Raw genomic sequence first — 25,209 nt, 5'->3', positions numbered from 1 at the left:
GAAAAGTTTTTTGTTTCACTAACTGGGGCTCAAACTATTTATAGAGAGAATTGTGCCATGTGGCTACAATCTGTAGTAAATTCAAGTGCTTTTATAACAAAGCCCTAATTTTGGAGGGATTTCAGTCTTTTTGGTTATGCATAAATTTGAATTTCTGGACTGAGGATAAAGAATCAGGGTTTTTTTTTACTTTTTAAAAGAAATAAATGCTGACTCTTCCTTTTTCTCCTGTTCTGGAGCTTAAATATCTTGGCAGTGTTTGAAAAAGTTCTAGTTAAACTAGTTTTGGAAAATAGTTTGGCAGGCCACAGTGGAGTAAAGCCAAAGTATGTTAGATGTAAGTTTTAAAACCTAATTGTAAGCTAAAATTATACCTATAGTGGGAGAGGGTGATGTGCAACTCAAATACAATATTTGCCTCTTCCCTCGCCTCCTTTTTTCTTCTTCTCCAGTTAGTCAAGCTGTGCTAGACTGCTAGAAACAGTTCTCAGAATTCTCATGGATCCTGCATTTCTTCTGCCTGAGCCTCAATCAGTGTAGATGGAAATGACATAATTAAGTAGTTCTTCGAAAAGTAGCTTATTTTTCATATCATATATCGTCTATCATATATCGTCTATCATATATCATCATTAAGTAAAATTTTCACATGCCTTAAAAATTAAGTTGTGTGGAGTCTATAGCACTGGAGATAACTGATCATTTTCTTTGCTACATCATTTCTTGCAAAATAGTTGAACCAAAGGCTGTTTCCATTTCCCATTATACCTTCCAGTGTCGTACAAACACAGCTACTTTCAAATGCTTTAGTTTATCTGCTGTTGACTTTAGAAGTACAGTTTGTAGTATGACAGGATGACTGCAGGATATTCTTTTTAAAGTTTGTATAAAATGGATTGTGCATCTTTTTTCCCACAGTGAAAATGTCTAGACTCTTCAGAACCTTTGTAAAGCTGTTATCCAGACAAATTAGTTCCATGAATTTGAGTCACATCAGCCTCAAGAATTATCCAAATAAATGTGGTCACCAAGTCATTTTACTCTTAGCTATAATACAAAACACTGCTTGTAATCTATAAAGCTGACAGAAAATTGCTTATCTGATACAGCTCGACTTCTTTTCTTCTTCTTTTCCTCTGTTTTTCTTTTTTCTTTTATTTTTCTTTTTTCAAGATTTTCTGTTCTTCTAAGTGTTAAAAATATTTCCCATCAGAGTGGGCATTCTGTTGCATAATAATTTTGGCTGTCTCTCAGCATTGCTAAATTGTGTTAAGCATAGATGTCATAAGGAATAATTTGTGGCTAACATCTGATGCCTAGCCTAAGAGTAGAAGTCCATGTAATACCCAGTTATATTCTTAGGGAGATGTTCAATTCATTTTGGGGAAGTAGAGATGTCATAATCTTCTTAGTCTATAGCTTCTTTTTGATCTTTTATACTATTCCAAAATTCATACCAATGTCAGAAATTAACTCTTCCTTATCCATGACTTCTCATCTGGTTTTGATTGCACTTTCCAAATAGCCTTTGATTCAGCATGAACTTGTTACTTGTGCTTTCTGTGTGCCATATACTCAGTTTGATAAATTTTGAACAAAATCCTCTGAGCACTACTCACATTCACTTAGTCCATCTCCTTGCTTTTACGTAACCTCCAATGAGTGCTTTGTTTTACTTCCAAGTGGTTAAAACTGTGAACATTATTTTGTTTGGTCTTCTGTCTTTTGTGGAAGAAAGGGGAGAAGAAAAGAAGCAATGTGAATAAATTGAGTTAAGCTAAGTTTAGGAAGAGCCAGACTCATAGTTTTAACAATTTCCCCAGCTGGTTGATATTTTCATGCTGTTTGTGTTGTCTTTGAAGAGAACCTGTTAGCAGAACATAACTTTAATCATACGAAATAGCTTTCTGAGAGATACAGTTTTTTCAAAGTTTGCATTATAGAATGAAAGTAGAATGAAAGGAAATATGAAATTACTTTAATTATTGAAGAAGTCATGGCATGTCATCACATCATTTATCCCAGTGTATATTTTATGGTGATAGGCATGAAATGTAAGGTACTTGCTTTCTCAGATGTATTTTCTGCTCTTTTGGATGATTTGTGTCTAGGTTATGACAAAATTTCTAATGTCACATACTCATGCAACTTTCACAGCAGGGAGCAAAGTTATAAATAAAAAAAAAGAAGAGAGTCTTTTTTCTGAAGAAGTAGCTGCCTTTGATCTGTTTGATCTCTGGTCTCAGTAGCTTAACTGCCTTTTTTTCCTTTTCTCATGTTTTGGCTTAATATCTGTCACCAGTTTCATATGAATCATTGCAGTCCAGTGCTGAGCCCACCAATGTCCTTCAAGAGTAAACCTATTTTTTTCTGCTCTGGACAATTTATCCGTTTGCTGTTGCCTGTCTTGAACACCCTTTCAGAAGTATTCCTGACCATCACACAGTCATCTGCTCTATGTGGTGGGTTTTGTCATTCCCATCAGAAAAAAAAAAAACCTCTTCTAAAGCTTCTTTTGAAGGTAATTGATCAGTTCTAATGATTTGGAGATTTTTTTTTTTTTTTTTGATTTTTTTTTTTTTTCATTTCTCTTTGTGGTTGTTGGGAATTGCAGAGTAAGTGAAATGTGTCCACCTGGACCCCTGTGGAGTCTTAGCCTTCCTGCTTAGGGCGTTACCTTGCTATAGTTGACATGTAGAATAAGTTGTCTTGAAAATTTCAGAAGAAATACCTGTTTATGGTGCATGGCTAGAGGAACAGCATTTTTCTTTCTCAGATTTGTACTCTCAGCTTTCAAAAATTTCGCTCAACATTATGTCAGCAGGAGACTGTAGTGTGTCATCATGCAGTTAATCTTTAGGGATAATTCGAGTGGTGCTACTGGAGAGTTACACATGAGGAGGTAGAACATCTACCATCATTTAGAGGCAAAGTAATTGCAGATGGTTTGCACACAACAGTCAGGCTTCTATGGCAGTTTCCTTAAGTATCTGCAGTGCTGAAGCATAGTATCAGATTTCATTGATATTCGTCTTCTTTTTTAAAGTTTTGTGCCTGCAGGGTCTGGAAATAGAGAGGAAGTTAGACTTTGGGGAGTAAATCCCTGCCTAAATCAGAAGATGACAGTTCCAGGTGAGTCATCTGGATTATCTTCAAGGTTGATTTTTACCTTTTGTTCTAGCCAGAAATTCTGCTGTATGTATGATAGATCTCTAAAACTCTCTTTGGCTAGCACCAAAAAACATGTCTAATTTGTGCACCACTGAAACTTTGCTAGAAGGTACAAAGTTGCTCTTAATTCAGAAAATCTCAAGGAGATGTTGTGCTTCATATCCTTTTATCTAGACCCAGGCTTCCTGCCTTGAATTTCCAAACTTCCATCCTATTTTGTTACTTCAATTAGAGCTTGTTATTTGTCTTTTAAGTATACCAGATTGATAGCATTTAACAAAGATATATTTTTCAAAAAGGTTTATAATCTCAGACCAAATAACCGGAAAGAATCATGTTGTTACTAATGGATGATGCGTGGACTAGTAATTGCTGCATTTTTTTTCTTTTTCCCCCCCTCTTTACCAAAAAATTGATAGATAATGTTTTAGGTAGTTCAATAACAGATGTTGAACTCTGGATGGTTTATTTGAGAAGGCTACATAAAGTTTGTGAAACTGGAAGTATTTTGGTCTTTTGACCTATTATTTTTAGATTTCAGTGGAGAAATGCTGAAGAATAGCAGTGATTTTCCTTCTATTTTCATCCAAGTAGTTCTAAATTGTTTTTCTTTTGAACTTTAGAATTATGGGGGGGGGGGGGGGGCAGGGGTGGGTTTCAGCCAAAGCAAACAATTCTTATTATAAAACTAGAAGCAATTTAAAATATTTTAAAGAGTATTTTCATGGTGGAGCAATTACTGTATCTTTGTATTTTCCTGTCTGATGAATTATGATTGAAAAAGGCAGAAAATAATGAAAGTTTGAACTTAGTATGTATGTGAAATGTGAAAGAAGGTCAGAATTAAAGGGAAATAAAAGAAAGTAACTGGAAGTTATGGGAGTCTGATCACAGGGAACATTTGGTTCTGCTTCAGCCTCTTCAGCTGCTGGAACTTGAGATGCATGAGATATGCATGTGTATTGCTGGCTAAGTTTCTAGGGACAGAAATAAAGAGCAATAGTTTGACAAATGCATGCCAAAGTGGCATTTTCTGAAGGCCAATAAAGCAATGCACAGGTGAAAAAGGATCTTAGCCAAGGTATACTTGCTGACATGTTGATTATCATTTAAACTAGCTAAGATTTTTTTTTTTTTAGATTAGGCATGAAGGATTTTAATCATTAATTTAATTACACTGATTATAATAATTTTATGTAACAAAATTCATTTTATGAGTATCTGTTGCTGGTATAGAACAACTAAACCTTCATGTTTTTATAGTGTTTCCATGAGGAATATGTACTTACTCTGTGCCAAAATTTTTTGCATTATGAAAATATGTATAATTTACAGGTGGTACTAACCAATGGTCAGGTTCAATAAAAATCAGTAGGTTGGTGAAATAGTCCATCTAGTACTAATAAGGGAAGTGGTGGCATTTTGAAATTAGAAGTAATTTCAATGACATTTTCCATTCAATATTTTACCCCAAAGGAGTTGTATGTGTTCTAGTTCTATGAAATAAGATATCTGATGTCAGAAGCTTTTTTCAAGTAGCTGCTAAAATGAGCTGTCTCATCTTTCCTGCCTGTCATTTCCTAGATCATTGCATTTCAACTAGCAGCTTGTTTTCTGGGTTTGGCCCTTGAGATAGTTAATCTGTCCTGGACCTCTTTTTCTCCTGCAGTGAGTAAGGAATGGGTTGTGGCCAGATCCTGCCTCTGTTCACACAGGTAGCTGGAACTCAATTTGCTGTCATTGTCTCCAGAGCTCATGAGAAGAAAGTGAGCAAGCAGAACAGTTTTACTCCAAAATTGTGATCCAGCCATAATAACAGTATCTTTTTGCATAGTAGGAACTGAGAAATAGTGTAGTTTGCACTCATGAATACACACAAAGCCACATACACACAAAATATGTGGAAGGATATCTCTTTGGTGACAGCCAGTCTACTTATTGGCAGTGTATGGACTTTTGAGGGCCTAACTTGTGCATTTGGAGTGGGGTTTTTTAAGCAAATATATTTGGCTGTATTAGGACCTAGCTTTCTATGGGGTTTTCCCCACAACTTATTCACAGCATGGCTGGAGATGAGGCTGATTTGTGTATAGGTTTAGAAAAAGTGGTTGACTCAGGAAAAAATAAGGGGAGAAATATCTGGTTTCACTTAAATAAGTGAAAGATAAAGAAGAAATATGTGAACATAGATTTGAAGAACAAATATGAGACAAGTTGGTAACTAAATGGGCTTGCTGTTCTGCATTGCTAATGTTCAGTACCTCTTAGTTAGAAAGGACATTTGAGGGAGTTATCTGTGTGACATCCCCTGACCTTTTCAGTCAGAAGTTGGTCATGCCATTCAGGATCATTGGATGTGGCAAGGGAAGAAAGTGACTGAGGGAAGGAGGTGGTATAGAATGTTTATTGAGATGCTTTGTGTCTGCTGAAGATGGAATACAAAGTTATACATTTATGGGGCCTTCTGCTGTCACAACAAAAAAAATTGGAAAATTGTGTTTCATCCAATCTTCGTGTGGGAGAAGTAATGGCTGTCCCAACAAATTCCTATTTGCTATGTGACACAAATTATCCTGAAAACACATTTGCTAGTATTTATTTTAACTAGTGCATCAGTTATTACTGCAAGTTCATTACAACAAGCAACATTCATGTGGTTTGTTCCTCTGTGCCATTTGCTAGTCCATGAAGTAGCTTCGTAGGTACAGTAAATGCAATTTAATGCTCAAGTGACTTTTGATTTTTATAAGCAGAACTGCCTCCTGGCAAAACTGTGGAACTGCTAAGCTGTTTGCTTTTCTAATGCTTCCAGATGATTTATATTGAAGATAAAGTTGCTAGTAAAGAACTATCATGCTGGCTGGCTGGGAGTATAGAAACACACATGCGCACCTAAGTTGGGTTTTCTCTCAAATATTTGCGTTATTCCATATGTTACTTTATGAACCAATGCTTGTGCTTCTTCAATGCTCTGCTGAAATGATTCTCCTGTTATTGCAGAACTTGGATTTATTCCAAGAGAAGATCTGGTTTCTTCAGGCGGACTTGCCAATGTTTCAGTCTTTATATGTTACATCAAATCTGCGTGGATCTGAAAGCATGTCTTCATCATGGTTATGCAATTGTCATGCGTAGCTGTGATTTGATTAAAATACGAAAGAATACTTCTTTCTTAATGGAAGTTCACAGAGGATTTTTGATGTACCCTCAGAAGATGTTGACCAGGGCCTTGCTGTCTGCAGTGGTCTGTTAAGTTACATTGTGGAGCACTGCAGCCTGTGCAGGATCTCTGGAAAGCCACAGCACATGGTCAGGGTCACTTTCTGTACCTGTTGCTAACCCCCCTGGAAATCTGTGAGCAAGATCTCAGTGTGCAACTGTCGAGGTCAGTACTGTTTTTTGCTGCATTTCGAAGTCTTGGTCATGTTCTACCTGTGAGATGTTACATGCAGTCAAGCGGTTTATTGACTTGCTTAAAAGATACTGAGAAATTTGGAAGTCCTTCCAAAAAATTGCCCAGTTGAAGGTTATAGTGTTCTTCAAACTCTGTTCCTGAAGCATTAAATGTAGTGGTGCTATTTAAAGCCAAGAATGAAAAGGGATCGCTCTGGCATTAGTTACCTCAGTTATAAATCATGTTAGATGTTTGGATTTATATGATCTTGATATGTACAATATATATTGAGAATGTCTCTCTGCAGCGTTCGCATTTAATGTCAAAGGGTAGTGCTCTGTAACAGGGTTGCTCTAGTGACTTTGCAGTGACTTATTATTCCAGTGATTTCATATACAAAAGACACAGTGTTTGATTTTGCAGGGTGCAGAAAGTACCTCCAAGGAATCTGGGGTGGTCTTAACAGCACTAACTTCAGACCACAGAATGCTGTTTAATGCCTCTAGGATTAAGCACTGCAGATGCAGCTATTTATATTGTGTGAACAAACCATTCCTGTTTATGTTGTTTTGTATTGTTCTACTATATAAACCTAAAAAATATATCACAGCACTGCACTTAGTGGACGTTTTATGTCTGGTGTGTGAAATGTGTGGCAGTGATGCTGGGCACATCACAGTTCCATTTTCACATAGAATGGAAGCAAAATACTTCTCTGATTTAATATTTCAAGTCCATTACAGATCCAGTGAAGAATCCTGATTTAAATGCTTTGCCATTATTTCATAGTAATATTTGGTTGCAAAGGAGATTTTTCAAAACTTTAATGCAAGAATCTCTTAAATTAATTCTTACTGCCATTGACTTAACATAAAAGAAATATGGAATATAAATAATGTGCATCTAATTATTGGATTTCTATAGGCAAAAGAAAGCAAATTTAACTTTTTAAAACTCTTATAATTGGAAGATAATTAAAACATGCTTCATTTTAGATGTTCCATTATGAGAAAGTTGTGACACCTTGATTAGACCTAGTTTTTTGTTGAGTTTTTGTAATCTGTTTGAGATGGCATCTTTTCCAGGTGCCTTAAAAACTCAAATAGAAACAAGTAAAGTGTGTAATAGGAATTCCCTTCCTTCCCTGCTCCATGATATTTTTGTAAGTGAGGCTATTTCTGGGATCATCTGTGATTATTTTTAGTCTTAAATTAGATATATTCATCCTTTCTTTCTTCTCCACTCACTCTTCTTCCTTTCTTGGCCCCCACAGAAAATAGGGGGAAAGGCCACTTTTTTTTGTATATAAAATTGAGTTAAACAGTTTTCAGTAACTCAACACAGACTATTAATTGCACTGCTTTTTAAAACAAAATGATCCACTGGAGCCCATAAGTGTATGGTGCACTGGTCAAATGGGCTGAGAGGTGCTGTGACCCAGGGATGGGACTGGACAACCCTAGCGGAGTATGAATCCCTGGAGCTGGTGCTACTTGAGCCATCAAACCAGCCAGCTGAGGTTGGGAAGGGAGGAGAGAAGTGAGCTGAATCATTAATTCTTTGCTTAATTTCCATTCTTGCACCATGAAATTAGGCTGCCTTTTGGCTCCCCTGTGGAAGTGCACAGGAGCACAAGGGCAAAGCCATTTAAAAAATACAGATTTTATAGACATTTTAGAAGCTACCTCAGTGGTTTAGGCATGTGAAAGGACTCTCATTATTTCTACTTTAAAACCAGTGTCTAACTCTCTTTTAGAGAATCACCAGCTATTGTGCAAATCAGTGCAATTCTCAGCAGGGAAATGTTTGGGATTTAATTTTGATCCTGCAGTCATTGTGTATATTTCCTATTATCACTGAAAAAAAATATTCCAGGACTGTATTTGTAAACACATCTCTACTAGTTTCTGAAACTAGTTTCTACTAGTTTCATTTTTTGATTTTGTCAGGTTTTCAACAGAATACATGGAATTGATCTGATGTTACTTTCTAAGAGACTTTTGCTTGTGTCTTACACAAGAGGCTGTTACTGAAAACTTGGTAACCATTGGGTGAAAGGTAAAGCCCTGTTACTGATTAAAAAGAGTAAGTAAAAGCAGCAACCTTCATGTCATTATCTGGAAAGGAAAATTATTATTAAGTAGAAATGGAGTTAATAGACATTTTCTTGACAAAATTGGTTTTTATAGGAAAAAAATGTTCATTAAAGACAATAACTGGAAAGATTTCCCTTTTTGACACAGGAGAAAAAGACCACTTTTAGCCTTTCCAGATGAAAAATTTTTAAAGAAAAATGAAACCAAAAAAAAAAAAAAAAAAAAAAAAAAAAAAAAAAACCCCAAGGGGGAAAAAAAAAAAAAGAGAAAGAAAACCCCCTCACAAATACTCCAAGAATAAAAAATCCAATAAACTGAGGAAAGGGATTGATTGGCTGGGGTGAAAAACAGTAAGTCAGAGGAAGTCCTGTATTACAGAAGGATTGGGAAATAAACTTTCAGTTGGTTAATTCAGGTAATGAAGAAAGTGATAACTAGAACAGGGTGACCTTGAAAAGCTATAAATGAAGCACATTCAAAACAACTGAAAAACTGTTATCTCCATAATGATAATACAACTTTTAATAATAAATAACACAGAGCCTCATTATTTGGGTAAAAAAGCTTGGTATTTTGTCTTTTTTGACATTAAGTACTACTTTTAAATGTCAGCTGCATTTACATAGGCTGGGATGGTTTCTATGAAATGTGCTTAATTACCTACCTCAGTGGCCTTTAGGTGTGTTACCGCACATTTGGCTCAAATGTTGTCACAAATTGAATACTTTTTTTTTAACGTTTGCTTCAGTTCAATATGTTGTAAGTTCAAACAGGCTTATAGAAAAGCAGAATAAGATGTTACCCAATAGTGTACACTGCAAAAAATCCACAATGCCTTAATAGTTTGTTTTCTGGTAGATCTTTCTCCTTTCTCTTTTTGAAAGCCCGTTTGTAACTTCCCGTCTCTGATGGAGAAGTGTACTCATGCTTCAGGAGTGCCTTCTCCTGCTCCTTCCCAAGCTGCAGTGTGGAGCTGCATCTGATGCTCCTTTTACAGGTGTCCAGGGAGGTGCAAAACAGAATCGTTTCTCTTTTGGCAAGACATGGCATCACAATTTATTTTCAATTACAGATCAAGTCTTAGTTTTAACTTTGATTTTCTTGGTTCTTCTTTGCATATATTACAGACTTTTCTGTTTAAATTTCTTATCTATATTTATCCTGTATTCGAGGCCAAAAAAGTATTTGTGGATTTTTTTTTAATAGATAATAATGGCTTTAAATAGTTACTTTCCTTCTCAAAAAACTCTGATTTTAGACTTAGGGACAGCACTGTGAGTCAGCACTGCAAACATTTCCTTTAGACCCCTGGGAATATTTGGAATTCAGCAAATGACAGCTAGTAGCTGTTTGGGACATGCTTAATATTAGGTTAAATTACTCATTCCTGGATCAAAATAACTAATAGGAATTTGTGCCAATGTAGCCCTTCTTACTGTTACATATGAAATGATGCAGGATTGCAGGTATATTCTTCCTGCCTGGGTGAGTCTAGTAGCATGTGATTATTTTTTATAGGTTGTATTAAATTTCTTTTACAGAAGTTCAGGATTTGAGGTATTTTCCTAAGTACAAACTGAAGAAAGAATTATTAAAAGTTGAGAGAATTAGTAAGTGATAATTTTATTTTAATCTGTACAATATTTTGTAGGAACTAGTTTCAGTTAAACCATGAGAAAAAAATAAGTATATTTTTATTTTAATAAATAGGAAGTCCTTTAAAAAGTGTTGAGTTGTAATTTTAAAAGATCCTGTCATAAGATTATAGAGACAGCCTACACTACTGTTGAGCTTTACAAAGATTCTTTCTCTCTTGAATGTTTATGATCATTTTCTGTAGATTAGCACATAGATTGCAGTGTGTTTTTATTCTCAGAACCACAAGAAGCACAAGTCAGAAACACTAAAGTGTAATTACTTTATCCAGAAAAGATTCTTCCTGGCACTTGATGAATCCTCTTACAAATACCAGTACACAGAGTGTACAAAACATGTTGTGTTTCTTTTTAATTGTTCGTGTCAAAAGTTGGGTTTGTTACAGTTGGCTGCAAAGTGGAGGGATTGCCATGGTTCACTAAGGCCTGGGTCTGCAAGCACTTTTGTTCATATTTAACTTTGGTGAGTTATGTGTGGTGGTTATATGGGCAAGCACATGGATATGCATGTGCACAGTTAACACCTCTAGTTTCGTAAAACTCCACAGATTTTTTGGCCCGTAGCTGTGAGGATGTGTCTGTGAGAAGTCAGAGTCAACAACAGAGCAGCTTTTAATCAGTTTGTCACTTGGGCATCTGTAGAACTTTGTTTCAGTCTGTGCAAGAGTTTCAAAATTAATAGTTTGGGTGTTTTTTTGTAAAATTAAAATCCCCTCAGCATGAATTTCTGCATAACTTTATAAAAATCTGTTCACACTCTTCTGATACTCTAAGGAAAGTCTTAAAATGAGCCTTCCATAGAAAAATACGATAACATAATTTTATCCTTCAGTTCATTCCCTCTAATGTGGTCAACTGTTTCCTGGCAAGAAGAGAATTCCTGATCAACATTTTAATGGAAAGAATGTGCTACAGAAGTCCTTGGGGTATGTAAATCAGAGACCTGTTGGATGAGGCTCTTTAGATTAATCCAAGTGATATAGTTCCTAAGGAGCAGAAAAGTCTCTAAAGTCAGAACTTGGTCCAAACACAGCTGGATTTTTAACTGAAGCAAACAGGGACCCACAAAGTGGATCTACCACAGCTCTTTCCTGGGGAGAAACAAGAGTTTCCTCTGAGAGAGAAGCTGGGCATGCTATTGCAGGTAACTGCCACCAGACAGCACTCTGTCTGCTCAGTCTTGTCCAAAGAGCACCGGGTCTGGCATCCTTCTCTGATCCCCCACTAGACCCATCCCTTTATGAACATCTCTCTCATGCTGCTTTGTCACAGACCTTCAGGCACACAAATACACCTTTCAGTTGAATCTACAAAAATGACTTTTGCTGGGTGGCAACATGGTCTTCTTGTGGTTTCAAGCATGTGTTACTGAAAGCACACACAAAACTGTCTGAGTCTGTCCATAGGACCTTTGATCCAAACACTGCATAATAGGGATGTACTGATCTGCCCCACGGTGTGCTAGATCGAGATGGGACCCCCAAAATGTAAGCCATTTCATTTCACCAGCCAGTGTGCTCCCTGCTTCTTGACTGGGAACCAGGAGGATTCTAGGTTTGAATGTTTTTAGCAGTGTAGCTTTTGTGTGCTACTGTTCTCAGGATTAAGTTTTAGAAAGTCAGACAAACAAAAGCAGCCTAGCTCTATCATTGCAATGATCCATAAGTGTACTGCTGTTACCAGCAATGAAATGTTATCACAGACAGGAGGTAAGCAACAAGACAAGAGGCAATGGGCAGAAAATGATGCACAGGAAGCTCTAGCTAAATATGAGGAAGAACTTCTCTACTGTGAGGTGACCAGAGCACCAGCACAGATTGCTTGGAGAGGTTTGCAGTCTTCTTCACTGGAGATATTCAAGAACCATCTGAGTAATTCCTGAGTCATCCATGGACTTGTTAGAGTGTGCTAGTTTGGTAAAAAAAAAAAAGCCTAGATATTGTCACGGGTCAGAGTGATGCTCCTTAAAAGTGGTTGTCATGTGCTGCTGCACAAGAAGCCTAACCTGTAGCATGACTTCTTGTTTCTATCTTCTAACTGTGTATTAACTGTGAAAGAGATAAAGTTCATCTTTAACAAAGATGAGGTCAACAACAGGAGAAGAATTAGCATTGTCATCATCAGACCTTCAGCAAACAAGACCTTTTCTCTTAACATGTTTTTGCCTGTAAGAAAATAATTGCCTTGGGTAGCATAAGCTGGACTCGTGGTTTTGCAACACAGCCCATCCTTGTGGAGCACCCTTTCTTGGATGCATTTCTCCTTGGCTCTGGGAGAGCTGAGGAAAGGTTGTATTCTTCCCTTGCATAGGCTGCAGGAAGTAGGGCTATTCATGAAGCAAAAAGGAGGAACCTTCTCTGCTTCTAGAGCACTGGCTGACTTTACACTAAGGGAAAAGTAAAAGCTGAGAGAAAGCTGCAGTGGGCTGCCACACAATGTATGTTTTTCTACATGTTTTCCTAGGAAAGACCTTTTAATGACAAGAAGCATAGCACTTTTCTCTGCAAGGTTTATCTTATATTAGTGCAACAAAAATAAAGTGATTGAAACATGAGTGTTTAGAAGGAAACAATATGCTGTGAATAATATTGGTTGGAAATACTACTGCATGTTTAGAGTAGGGTTGTCTGCTAGAAGTAATAAAAATACAGCTGTAAATTATACATTGGGGTTTGGTTTATTCTGGAAGCTAATTTTTAAGAAACTGAGGTTTATTTATTGGTTGTGTCACAGGAATATTTGGCTTGTTCTAGTTCCAGTCTTCAGCATTTTTCATTTCAAGCCATATAAAGGAGAAGATCATCTATGGTACATCTACCCCAGTTCAACAGAGTGGGCTCTAACCCATCTCTGTAAATATACTGCTTTCTGTGTTGGTTCTAGCCACAGCAATACTTTTAAAATTATTTGTATTCTTCTAAAATTTACTCAACAAAAACACTTTTCATTCTATGCTATTGCATTCAGGTCTCAAAACATTGCAAAGCATCCTTCAGCATGCTCCAAAATTTTCACAGGGGCAATGGGAAAACTTTGCTTGGTATCACTGTGGGATCTGACATCTGCATTTCCTTTGGGATGTGTGAAACTTTTCCCTGACAGGTGCGTTTAAATGTAGGAAATGGCATCCCAGTTGGGTTTTGTGTCATGAATACAGTGCATATGATTTATCTGAACACCAGCAAGACTTTCTCTCTCTCTCTCTCCCTCCCTCCCTCCCTCCTTCGCTGCTTGGCTGGGCAAATAGCTGGCCGGCTCACAGCCCTCCAATCACCTGGTGTGCCAAGCCTCCACCCCTGACACTGAGGGCTCCCACACCACCTGCAGCTGGCTTTTAAAGCAAGTCTTTTAATAAAATCACTTTCAGTCATTACTCTTCCATTTATGACAGCAGGAGTTCAGGACTGAGTAAGAGGAGCAGAAATTTCCCCAGCAGAAGTTGCTCTGAATCAGGTTAGTAATGAAGTTTACTGCTGAAAGAAGTAACCTGAAAGCAACCTAGGTTATCATAGGAAATGTTGCCTTTAACATATGTGCTGTTTGAGTAGCAAGAGCTGTGGTACGCAGTTTGTTTACGTTACAGCATTATCCTGTCTTTGCTGAAATAAAAATTACGGTGTTAATATTTAGAAGATGCAGTTATATTTTCCTTCCCAGTCTGACTAGAAGGTGTTTCTGCTTTTGAACAATAAAGCTTGCTTTCCTTTTCCCTTTTATGCCTCATACACTTCTGTTACAGGTGCAGCTTTCCAATTTTACGGCTTGAACCATTATTGAAATACGCTACTTTAAATATCCCAAGGCATTAGGAGTTTTGTGAAAGTCTTGGGCACCACATGAACTTTTAGGACACTTGCACTAAAACAATTTATTGGCTGTGCATGTGTGCACATGCACGCAAATCATAGACCATACCTAGTTTTGCTTCATCTCTGAATTCTTTTACTTTCATATATTACTGCTCAAGATCCAATCAATGCAATTCTTTTACTTTCATATGTTATTTCACTTCAAGAAAGATCTTCCTTTCATATATTATTGGACCAGATCTAATAAATGTAATACTGCAATTTTTAATAAGGCTACATGTACTTAATAGGAGACAAAAAAATTAATAAACTTTGACAGTTTTTTCAGGAAAATGAGGCTGAAGAAAGATGCTAAATTAATCTGTATTAACCAGTATATATTTATATTTTCCCATTTTCAATACATTACAAACTTATTGGAGTCTTTTATCCTTATTTGACATGGTGTTTAAAATGTTTTAACTACTGCATCTAAAATTAATAGTATGTTATATAATATTAGCTATATATTCTAATATAATAATATTAGAATAGTTTTGAGCAAAATATCTATGGTTTACTTTGGCTTCAAAAATCATTGAACATAAATCTTAATAACAGTACTACAAGTTTCAGAGGTTTCATATTGCTTTATAACATTTGCTTTCCATATGAGATTTTAATGGTTTTTTATTAAGCTTTTAATGGAAAATTTTGTAGGAAAACTTGAATGGCAACTGCAGCGAAACTTTGGATTTTTCTCATGTGTAGCTTGGGCTTAATGTGCACTAACTTAAACCATGTATGAGACATAATTAGATTAAAATTTTATTTTAATGGAAATAAAATTATTGACACATGATGTAAATTACCATTTTTGCTCCAATATCCACCAATTTTTTGAATTTTGTGTGGGATAGGAGGGTAGGTTAGGTTATTTTTGCATGAAAAACACTTTGCAGAAATGGTAGATTTTACATGACTGTGAAGGAGTCAAAGCAGTTTTAAATATGAATGTAATCTTTGCAGATAGAGACTTTGTCCCTTGAATGGTGTTTTTGGTCAAAAATTTTTTGACACCAAACATTTCCTGACAGAAGAGGGCTAACAACAGATGACGATTAAATGTTCCTGATCATCCACCTAAACAAACAGCTGGTATCAATTGTAAGGCTGAACTCATCTTCTTGGACTGGCATTCAGATGTGTAGTGGCCAAGCAGTAAGTGATCTGGTTTACAATTGGCCAAGAAAGGCTGAAATTAAGATGATTTTATCAGCAGATACTGTAGAGAAAAAAATTAACCAAGACAATAAAGAACAAAAGGGATTGGAGAAATACCTGCTTATTCATGTACTCTGACAAATACCATGAAGTCCATCAGCTGTGAGGAAGCTTTATTTGGTTTTTCTTCCTCCCCCTATGTTAGATAAATCTTTCAAGTTCCTTTCCTGTCTAAATTATGTCCTACTCTCTTGCCTGTATCTTTGTTGAATGCGGTTGAAGGGGTAAAACTAAACTGTAGTGTGGATGGCTTAGCAGTTCTCTCTAGGAATGAGTTCAAGGAAGGAGGAGGTTTCAGTAAGGGCTGATCATTGGTCCTCAAGTCTAAGGCAGTTGAACTGAGACCTGCCTTTTTTGGAGGACTGTTGGAAGCGTATTCCGTGTTTATGGCGTAATCTGTAGCTAAATTAAAACTTAGTCCAAAAGAGACTTCAAAAGTGCAGTGACACAGCACATGCAGAGCCAAAGAGCTGCCACCTCAGTTGTATGCAGGAAAAGGAATGTGCCAACATCAGTAACAAATGGACTTCACAGGTGTTTGCTTGTGAAAGAGTGAAACTTGCTTTGCTTGTGACGAAGCGCTCTCTGTAAAGCAGACTTCAAAGTGGAGCCTAGCACAGGTTTGAATGCATGAGAGAATCATCAGGTTGTGTCCGCTCCACACCTTAATTAGAAATAACTGCATACCGTTGGTGAGTTCAAGGGCATTTTCCTTTTTCGGTTTCTTGTTGCTCATTGCCTGTGTTTAAACTCTATATAAGGTCAGGATTCAATCTTTTCTCTGTTTAAACTGCATGAACAATTCAGCCCACCCTGACTGGCTGTCCTTGCAGGCTACATGCCTAACACTGCTGTTCAAGGGTGGCAGGTATCCAAGTCTGCTCCAAGAAATGTGGGACGGGTGCACCAAACATGCCTCAAAAGCACTCCCATCTTGATTGATTACCCAGTGTAATTATCAAAAACCCCCTCTTCCAAGCTGTCAAGTGTGTCTTCCCAGGAAGGCTCAGAGCAGAGCCAGTGCTCCTCAGCTGTGCAGGATGTTCAGCAGGGGCCCAGGCCAGTGCTGACAGAGCTCATGGCAGTAGAGACCAAGATGAAGCAGAGCCCAAAGTCGTGTGCTAGGATGAGGCAGGGTTAGGCTGCAGCAGGGAAAAGAGGAAGAAAAAAGGAGCAGTTAGGAAAATACTGAAACCTGCTAGTCAAAAAGTTGGACAGAGAATATTTTAATGTGTTTGCTTACCCTACTTTATGTTCCTCTCTGTCATAAAGATCAACAGGAAGGAAAACCAATATTTGTCCAAACTCAGGAATAAGATCTGTGAGTCTGCAGGAATAAGACCCTTTATAAGAGTATGTGGTGACGGTCAGTATAAGCTTGTCTAGGACAATGCTGCCACCAAAAGGCACACCCAAGCTTCTGTAGGTTTGTATTTTAGCGTGAGATGTGCTCAGCCTCAGTGTTCTGATAAACTGCTTGTGAATCAGCACATGTCAGCAGTGAGTCATTGCCCAGGCTGTTCTCTTGCAGGGGGTGATGCATTAAAGGATCTGCTGTACCAGGGACACCTCAGAGAAGCATTACACTTGTCAGTTATTTCTGAAGACTCTTGTCACCTCATACCTATGCAATTTGGTCCTGTGTGAAGCCAAATAGCTTCGTAAGCTCATCAGTTCTTCCTGCTTCACTGTCTTATCTGAAAGTCTTGGAATGTTTCAGCCAAATCTGAAAGGGGGCTATGTCTGAGGTACAGTGCTGCACTTGCCACCAGAAGCTGTGAAGCAGAGTTCAGGCATTGTTTGCTATACATTTAGGCATACTAAGTATAGGAAACTGTGGAAGATATGCTGGATTCCAGTGGTTGTTGTAAAAGGCTATGTTTTTGTCAAATCCATGTTAGGATGGATATACTTACAAAGAGAAGTTTTCCACGCACACGAGGTGAGGTTTTTTTCCTCTACAGACACAAAGTCTGTATGTTGAACTTTGTCTTTGGTTGTGCTCCAGTTTCTTAAGGCTGAAGAAGAAAGGCTGGGTTTCAGTCAGAAGAGACGTCTTCTCTTACTGGTTTGTGGCTGGCAAGAACGAGCCTCCTTCCTCTCCACAAGAAGCAGAAATCAGAAGCAGAAAAACTCCTCCTATTTTGCCATAAGGATTCCTTCTCAGCAGAGAAAACCATAATATTACTGCTGGCCACTGCAGTACATGCCTGTACAATTTTTGGGACTTCTTGTCCCAAATGGCAAAGAAGCAAAATAATCTGAGATGACTTCGGAATAGCAAGAGTCTTGGAAATTGCTTAGTGGCCTGAGAACAAGATCTGCCAGAGTATTTTTTCCTGTTAATGAAATACCAAATGAAATATTATCTGGGGGGAGGGAGAAGTAATTCCTTAAAAAAATGCTATGTTTCTGTCACATTGAAATTGCTAAGGTGAAGAGCATGGAGTCACAAGAGCATTGCTGCTTGTCACATGGGCTACAGACTAATAAGCATATTAATATAACATCCACAGCTATTCAATTCCATTCACTACCCTTTACCAAATTTTCTTTACTTAAAAGGGAACGGAGACCTTTTTTCTTAAGGATGCTCTTTGAAGACAGAAATGGCATGTTTGAGTGTGCTTGGGGAGCTATTACAGGAATAGGGTGAAAATGTTTTTTCTCTTCTCAGGAGATTGTTTTTCCCAAGCAGTCTTGTATCAGGATGGCAGTCCCTGATACTCTCTGCTTCTGACTCTCTGTTTTAGGATCAAACACTGTTAATTGAGCTATCCATCTTGATACAAAGTCATTGCTGTTAGCGGATTGAGCAAGTGGGAGTAGAAATGTCCTTTACTGTTCTAGGAAACCGATACAGACCAGGAAGGAATACACCAGCAGAATATGTCTAAATTAAATAGTTTTTCAGTTCCCAGGTGGGTTCTATTTAACAAATCATGAGCAGAGTAGAGATATATATGGTATGAGTTGCAAAGACAACCATCAGTTTGGGAAGATGACAGATGGTATTGCTTGATTCTTACCAAACTCTAAGCCATCAACAATACAGTTCAAACAAATACATAAAGACAGAACTTGTACATTAATGTTGCCTCTTTAAAATATTATTTTCTATGGGATGCCCATGTCCTCCCCCCCAAGCAAATGCTTTGGACCCTCAGTGACCATCTGTTTGAGTTGGGAAGCAGGATGGCTGCTGTTCCTAGCAGGCACCCATATCACAGGCCAGCGAAGTGCTACCTTCCTGCTGGCCTCCAGGACCAGGTCGGTCACAGAATCTGAGCTTGTGCGCTTGAGCTGATCACGTCCCACACTGTGACAGGCACTCACAATACTGAAGAACTGCAGTTGGCATGGGATGAGCCATTAGTCCATTGGGTTTTGTTAGATGATTGTCAGGCAGAGATGTACAAGATTTCTTGTAAGGATAATTAGATTGGGGAAACTTAATTGGTGTGTGAGAGACTAGAAACACTGTTTTAATCTGCTTTCAAGCAGTTCTTACTGAAGCAAATTCTAAAGGCAAAAGCTATGTATTTGAAGACAAAAGGATATTGAACTGGCTCAGTCAGAATGCTGTATTTTAAAGCTTTTGCTGTTTACAGTCTTACTGTTGGAGTTTCAGATCCCCAAAACCCTTATTTATGTTGGTGTTGATCCTTATCTTAAAAGGCTTTATGATATATGAGATAATAGGCTGTTTCTGTTTTAGAAGTGGTTAAGAAGTGGCCATTAGCAGTGTAATAAACCTAAAGACAATGGATCTGCTTCCCTGGGGAAATAAGTGCTACATATAAAATTAGGAATACTGTATCCATAATTTGTTTCCTGGGGAAAAAGCACATGCCAGTTTATTTAATGTCACCGAACAGTGTGAATGTATTAGTTAGTAGACATAATTAAAATTCTTCATGCAAATACTTCTTTTCCATTGTTTTTCACCAGAGTCTGCACTATCTTTTGCATACTGCAATAATTTCCTTTATTTCAGAGCTCTACATCCACCATGTTGCCCTGTGGACCAGTCCTGTCCTTTATTCGGTGTCTGGTGCGGAAGAAGAACATCAGTGGCGAAAGTCTTGAGGACACCAAGTTGTGCCGATGCTTGTCGACAGTGGACCTTATAGCCCTGGGTGTAGGAAGTACCCTTGGTGCTGGTGTTTATGTCCTTGCTGGAGAAGTAGCCAAATCCGATTCTGGACCTAGCATCGTTGTTTCTTTCCTCATTGCTGCCCTTGCATCTGTGATGGCAGGTCTCTGCTACGCCGAGTTCGGTGCTCGTGTTCCCAAGACTGGTTCTGCGTATTTGTATACTTACGTTACAGTTGGTGAACTGTGGGCTTTTATCACTGGCTGGAATCTCGTTTTGTCCTATATTATAGGTAAGCCTAAGAACACGGGTTCCAGGGGTTTCTGATAAAAGCAGATAAAAGATACAGATTTAGGGCTGTTTTTCTTTTCTGTCTCTACGCTTAGCTACTGTTTCTTTTTAGTTCTGCTGAGATGAAATAACAGCAATAATTTGATTCGGTTATTTCCTTCTGTGCATCACCATTGCAAACAGGGTTTTTTGCGAGATATTTTTGTAAGACTGTGACGTATGAACCACATAGCTTGTATGAAAATTGTGTCAGACAATTCAGTGATGATACACAAGAATAATCAGGACTTCTTTGCCGTCTTTGGTCAGCAAGAATAATTTCAGTACAATCAATAAGCATTTTTTTCTGAAATACACAGCAAGGATGTTTAGAGGGACCTCATCGCTATAGTATCTTACAAGAAAGTCATGGTGTTTAAGTACTAACTTGCTACTATATCCTTGTGCTAATTAAGTGCTGTCCTCTCAGGTAATCCCATAAAATACAAAGTTGACCAGATCCAAATAAAATCAATGCTTATGTGGCAGATACCCAAATAACTATTTCAGTGCTTCAGCAGAAAAAACATTTTTTGATTTAAAAATTATTTCTCCCAGAGGAACATGTCCCAAACTTCCATTATATTGTGTGTGAGCTTTATATGCGTACCTACAGGATGGTTACTCAAATGATTACAAAACTGATATGCCCCAGTATTGTATTAAAATGTATTTCATGAGAGGAGAGTTATAAAAATAAGATTGTCTTTGGCCGTGCACACTCTACCACAAGAGAGCATTAGTTTTAAATACAGACTCTAGTAACGTACATATTACTAGTAATTTTTTTTCTTTTTTTGCTTTGCTTACAGGTGGGCAAACTTTCCTTCATGTTCTTTCTTCAAATGCTTTCTTACATTACTTTGTATTGTTTAACATATGTCATACTGTAATTCTAGAAAAAAGCTTCTTCCAGAATCAGACATAAATGACACAGAAATAATTTCTGCACTATTTGGGGAATAAACCAGGCACAAATCTGTACGTTTTAGTTCTAGAAAAACTTGTTACCATTTAACAAGCAAAATTCTAAAACATTAAAATTCTTCAGCAAAACAAACTCGCAGCACAAGCTCTGCTTTTTTAAATACAAGTAGCAACAGGCTTAGTTTTGTTTCTGTTTCAGTAGAAGTAGCTGTATCCCACTGTATGGATGTAAAACACTAAATATGCATGTGTTTTATGAAGGTACATCAAGTGTAGCAAGAGCCTGGAGTGGCACCTTTGATGAACTTCTTGGAAAACGGATTGGTCATTTCTTCAGTGCCTACTTCAAAATGAATTACTCTGGGCTAGCAGAGTATCCTGACTTCTTCGCTGTATTACTTATATTACTTTTATCGGGTAAGACAATATATGGCTTAATTTATGGTGGTTGTGGTATTTTACAGCTAAAAGTGCTAAATTGTAGGGTTTTGCACCTGAAGTACCTTAAGGAAGTTCAGATGCACATTTTGTACTGGCACAATGGCTCTGTGAATTAAATGTATATAATAAATTTTCACATGCACCCTCTTCTCTTGAAAGTGAGATATGAATTAATAATTTATCAGTACTTTTTTTATAAAACCCATGATGCAGATTTATGGTGACAGGAAAATTGCACAGTTCTCTGTGTCTTCTTGGCTTTATCACCAGTAAATGCTTTCAGAGTGGCCTGGAGGTTAAGCTCTATAGTTTGGTGATGTGGTCTCCTTAAATCATATATTGTGCACATAGTGGGCATTTGTAAGGGTTCTTTTCCATCTAAATTGGTCACTTATTTGGTATAAAATAATGTTCTTCTTTCTAAGTCTTCAGTTGTTCATCCTAGAATTTGCTTGAGCTAAAGGGCACCCCAAGGTACTTACATGGACCAACAGACCAGTTTGAAACCTGAGTAAACCTTTCCTGTCTACTCTTCCAAGTCCTGTTCTTTTTTTGCTTTTACTCACGTATCACACTTTTGAATCGCAAGTATTGACACCAGCTACATGCTATTTGAGGGATCAGAAAGCTCAAAAATACTGCAACTTACTTCCATGTTTGCGTTTAACAATTATTTACCACATGGAAATGTTTCTACTGCCACTGGGAGTGAAGGAAGCAGGAAGGGTATTCTGAAGTGTGCAGTTTGTTTTCAGGTAATACTAGAAGCATTTCAATATTCAGTGGAGGTCTTACCCATATCTTGTATACTTGTCCTGTTCAGTCTCTCTTTGGATTAAACCAAAGCAGGAACTTTTCTTTTCTGGGAAGTGAAACTAAGTTATATGTATATAACCTGTTCTCTGGTTCGCTTGTTCTGAGTGGGGTTTTTTTGACACAGGAAAACATTTCTGTTCAACTTACTGCTAGAATGAGTGATCAGTGCATCTGAAGATTTATTAGGTCTCTGTACATAAAAGTATGACTTCCTACACTTAGGAAGATCTGGGAGTTGATTTGACTAGGTTTAGTCCAGCATCCTGCCACACTTGTGGCTCAGAATTGCCTATAGGACCAGTTCAGACCCTTATGTCCTCAGGAGGGTTGGGAATGAATTTGGAATATAACTGGAGCAGAACTTTCAGTTTCATCTCTTCCAAATAAAGGAGGAAAAAGTAACCCTTTGAAAAGCAGAGCCTTTGAACCCTTTGAAACTCCACAAACCAAACTATACCGTACTAGTTTAGATGCTGATACCTTTTATATTTCCTCTGTTGCCATTGCTGCTTCAGAACATAAGAATTAGAGGTTCTTGATAAAAGAGGAAATGTTTCTCCTGTTGTTCATCACTGCTTCTGAGTTTTCATTTGTGTCCTGTCTTTTCATCTCTACCATCATTCCTTCTTCACTCTTTTCGCATTTGTGCTGCAAATTGCTTTTCCAGGTGTCTGTGATAAGGAGTCAAACCCCCAGTGACTGAACTGGGTGGAATTCCCCACTGCTGAGAGGAGAGTCAGTGGGAATGGCTCAGGACTGTATAGGTTGAGCATGATACAGTAATTGGATTGTGAGCTGCGTAAAGCTGGATCATAGGAGTAGCAGGTGATATTTTACAAACAATGTTATGTGCTAGGCACAAGGGAAAGCACACAGAAATGTGGTTTGGGTTCGGGGGTTTTTTTGTGTTTTTTTTTTTTAAATAAAGAAAGGACTTTAAAAATGCACATACTGTGATTCATACTGCATTAGGCTGATTGAGACACTGCCTTTTTGGAAAAAACTGAGCTGCACAAAGCATACACCTATTTCAATAAAAATGTCATTGGTGAAGAAAACCTGAGCAGCTCATAAGATAATTTCTGTGTTCTGGTAAGAGAGCAAATATCTCATTAGTGGAGTCAGAGACTTTTTAGATATTATTTTGAGAGGCTTAAAATTTTCAGACTTAATCTCTAAATAATGAGGGAAAGTATGTATGGGATGTTAGTGGAAACGCTTAGAGCGCAAAGGACTTGTGATAACTTTCCAATTGTATTTAATTTTTCCTGATCTGCTCACTGCCTGCTCTTCCATTAAACTGTTAACACTTTAACACTTAAAACTGTTTAAAATCTAATGATAAAGTAGAATCCTGATGGAATAACTTTCAGGTTCTTTAAAGTTCTTCTTTTACGTGTATACCTTCTTTAAAATGCCATTTTATTAGTATAATGGGCCATTCACAGCTATAAAATATTTTTATTTTACAGGTCTTTTATCTTTTGGAGTAAAAGAGTCTGCATGGGTGAATAAAATTTTCACTGCTGTTAACATCTTGGTCCTAATCTTCGTTATGATATCTGGTTTTGTGAAAGGCGAAGTTGACAACTGGAAAATAAGTGAAGAATATCTCAGAAACCTTACTGCAATAACAGAGTAATTTTTAAAAATCTATTTACTTGCTCATATTCCAAGCAGTTTTCTGTTACATGTGCTTTATTAGTAATATACACTATTAGTGTTTTAATACGTTTTATCAAAATCTTCAAAGCAAGTAAGATGATGGTTACTTGATTTAGATATTCTTCCTTTTGCTGTTATTTTGTCTTTCTTACGAGCTTGGACATAAAAATGTCATCTCACGCAGTTTTCTAAAGCAGACCTCTGTCATGATGAGAACACTTACACATTTTTTTCAGAGTTGTAGGGTAGGAGGGTGCATGTATTTATCCTACCAATAATGAAATAAGAAGTCATCTTTCTGCTGTATTTTTGTTCTCTATAGGAACTGCTCATCCCATGAAAATGTGACAAGTATGTATGGGAGTGGTGGCTTTATGCCATACGGTTTCACAGGAACATTGGCTGGTGCTGCAACCTGTTTTTATGCTTTTGTAGGATTTGACTGCATTGCAACAACTGGTATAGTATTTATATGTGTGTATATATGTCTAACACTGGGGGTCTTTTTGCAAAAAAAACCCAAAGAACCACAAACTATATAATAATCTGTCTACTCTTCTTACTTTGCTTTCTTCCAAACCTCTTTCAGTCAATGTAGAATGAGACTAAGTTCATTCCTGAACGTGGCTATCTTTCTGGGAAGAGTGAGGAGATTTTGTTTATTTTATTCCTGTTCTAAAGAAATGATTGTTGCTTTCTAAGTCTGGAAAGTGCATAGTATACAATTTTTCTGCTCAAATAATGTTAATCACCTGCTCACTTTTACAGTTCTCTGAGATGTTCTAATGGCTGATAGGGAATGAGTACATTGAACTTATAAAGTGTAGGTAAATAACTAAAAATAATGGGCTTGGAGTACTCTGAATATATAATGTATTTTATGACCTTTAATTTATCTCTATTTTAATGCTATTTCTGACAACAAAATACTGAGTTCTGTTCTGCGTGTCTCAGTTTATTTTACTCAGGTCTTTAAAACTTCCACTGCAGATATGATTCCCATGACTTAGATTAACAAGTGTTTTGTCTTTGATATTATCTTTTAAAGCTGAAGGGGAAAATTAGTAAGAAATTTTGGTGGGGCATTTTCTTTTCCTTTTTTCAGGAGAAGAGGTCAAGAATCCTCAGAAAGCCATACCCATAGGAATTGTGGTGTCCCTGCTTGTCTGCTTCACGGCCTATTTTGGGGTTTCTGCTGCACTGACACTTATGATGCCATATTATCTGCTAGATGAGAAAAGTCCTCTGCCAGTAGCATTTGAATATGTTGGATGGGGTCCTGCTAAATACATTGTAGCAGTGGGATCCCTCTGTGCTTTGTCTACAAGGTAAAAACATTGAAATACTAATTCTATTGGGAAAAGCTCTGAATAATATATTACATTTATATGTATATTTGTGTGTTCATTCTGAAGGCTCAGTCCATGCAAAGAATTAGCAATAAGTATTATAAGCAAGTTTTAAACTTAAGCAGGTCTACATGGCAGTAGCTGTGTTAATTTAGGTACCTTTTTTTAAAAAAAACTGTACTGTTATTGAACTCTAC

At 37.3% G+C, this 25,209-nt stretch overlaps 1 protein-coding gene across 9 annotated transcripts in view; it reads left to right on the top strand.

Annotated features, from left to right (window-relative positions):
• The window catches only part of SLC7A2 (solute carrier family 7 member 2), a 54,063-nt gene that overhangs the window by 14,323 nt on the left and 14,531 nt on the right, over positions 1 to 25,209 (top strand). For 6 of the 9 annotated variants that reach the window (XM_082282304.1, XM_082282297.1, XM_082282298.1 and 3 more), the window contains 5 exons: positions 19,386 to 19,776; positions 21,003 to 21,158; positions 23,471 to 23,636; positions 23,986 to 24,122; positions 24,769 to 24,991. In XM_082282304.1, coding sequence (XP_082138430.1) covers positions 19,401 to 19,776; positions 21,003 to 21,158; positions 23,471 to 23,636; positions 23,986 to 24,122; positions 24,769 to 24,991 — 1,058 coding nt within the window. In that variant the 5' untranslated portion in view covers positions 19,386 to 19,400. Of the gene's footprint in view, positions 1 to 6,438; positions 6,557 to 13,288; positions 13,770 to 14,875; positions 15,326 to 19,385; positions 19,777 to 21,002; positions 21,159 to 23,470; positions 23,637 to 23,985; positions 24,123 to 24,768; positions 24,992 to 25,209 lie in introns of those variants that run through there. The other 3 variants (XM_082282303.1, XM_082282299.1, XM_082282296.1) reach the window with 3 other exon arrangements.

This window comes from Coloeus monedula (genome assembly GCF_965178545.1).
Source record: "Coloeus monedula genome assembly, chromosome: 5".
Lineage (NCBI taxonomy): Eukaryota > Metazoa > Chordata > Aves > Passeriformes > Corvidae > Coloeus > Coloeus monedula.
The sequence above is the reverse complement of the archived record's forward strand: the minus strand, read 5'-3'. Positions and strand labels throughout refer to the sequence as shown.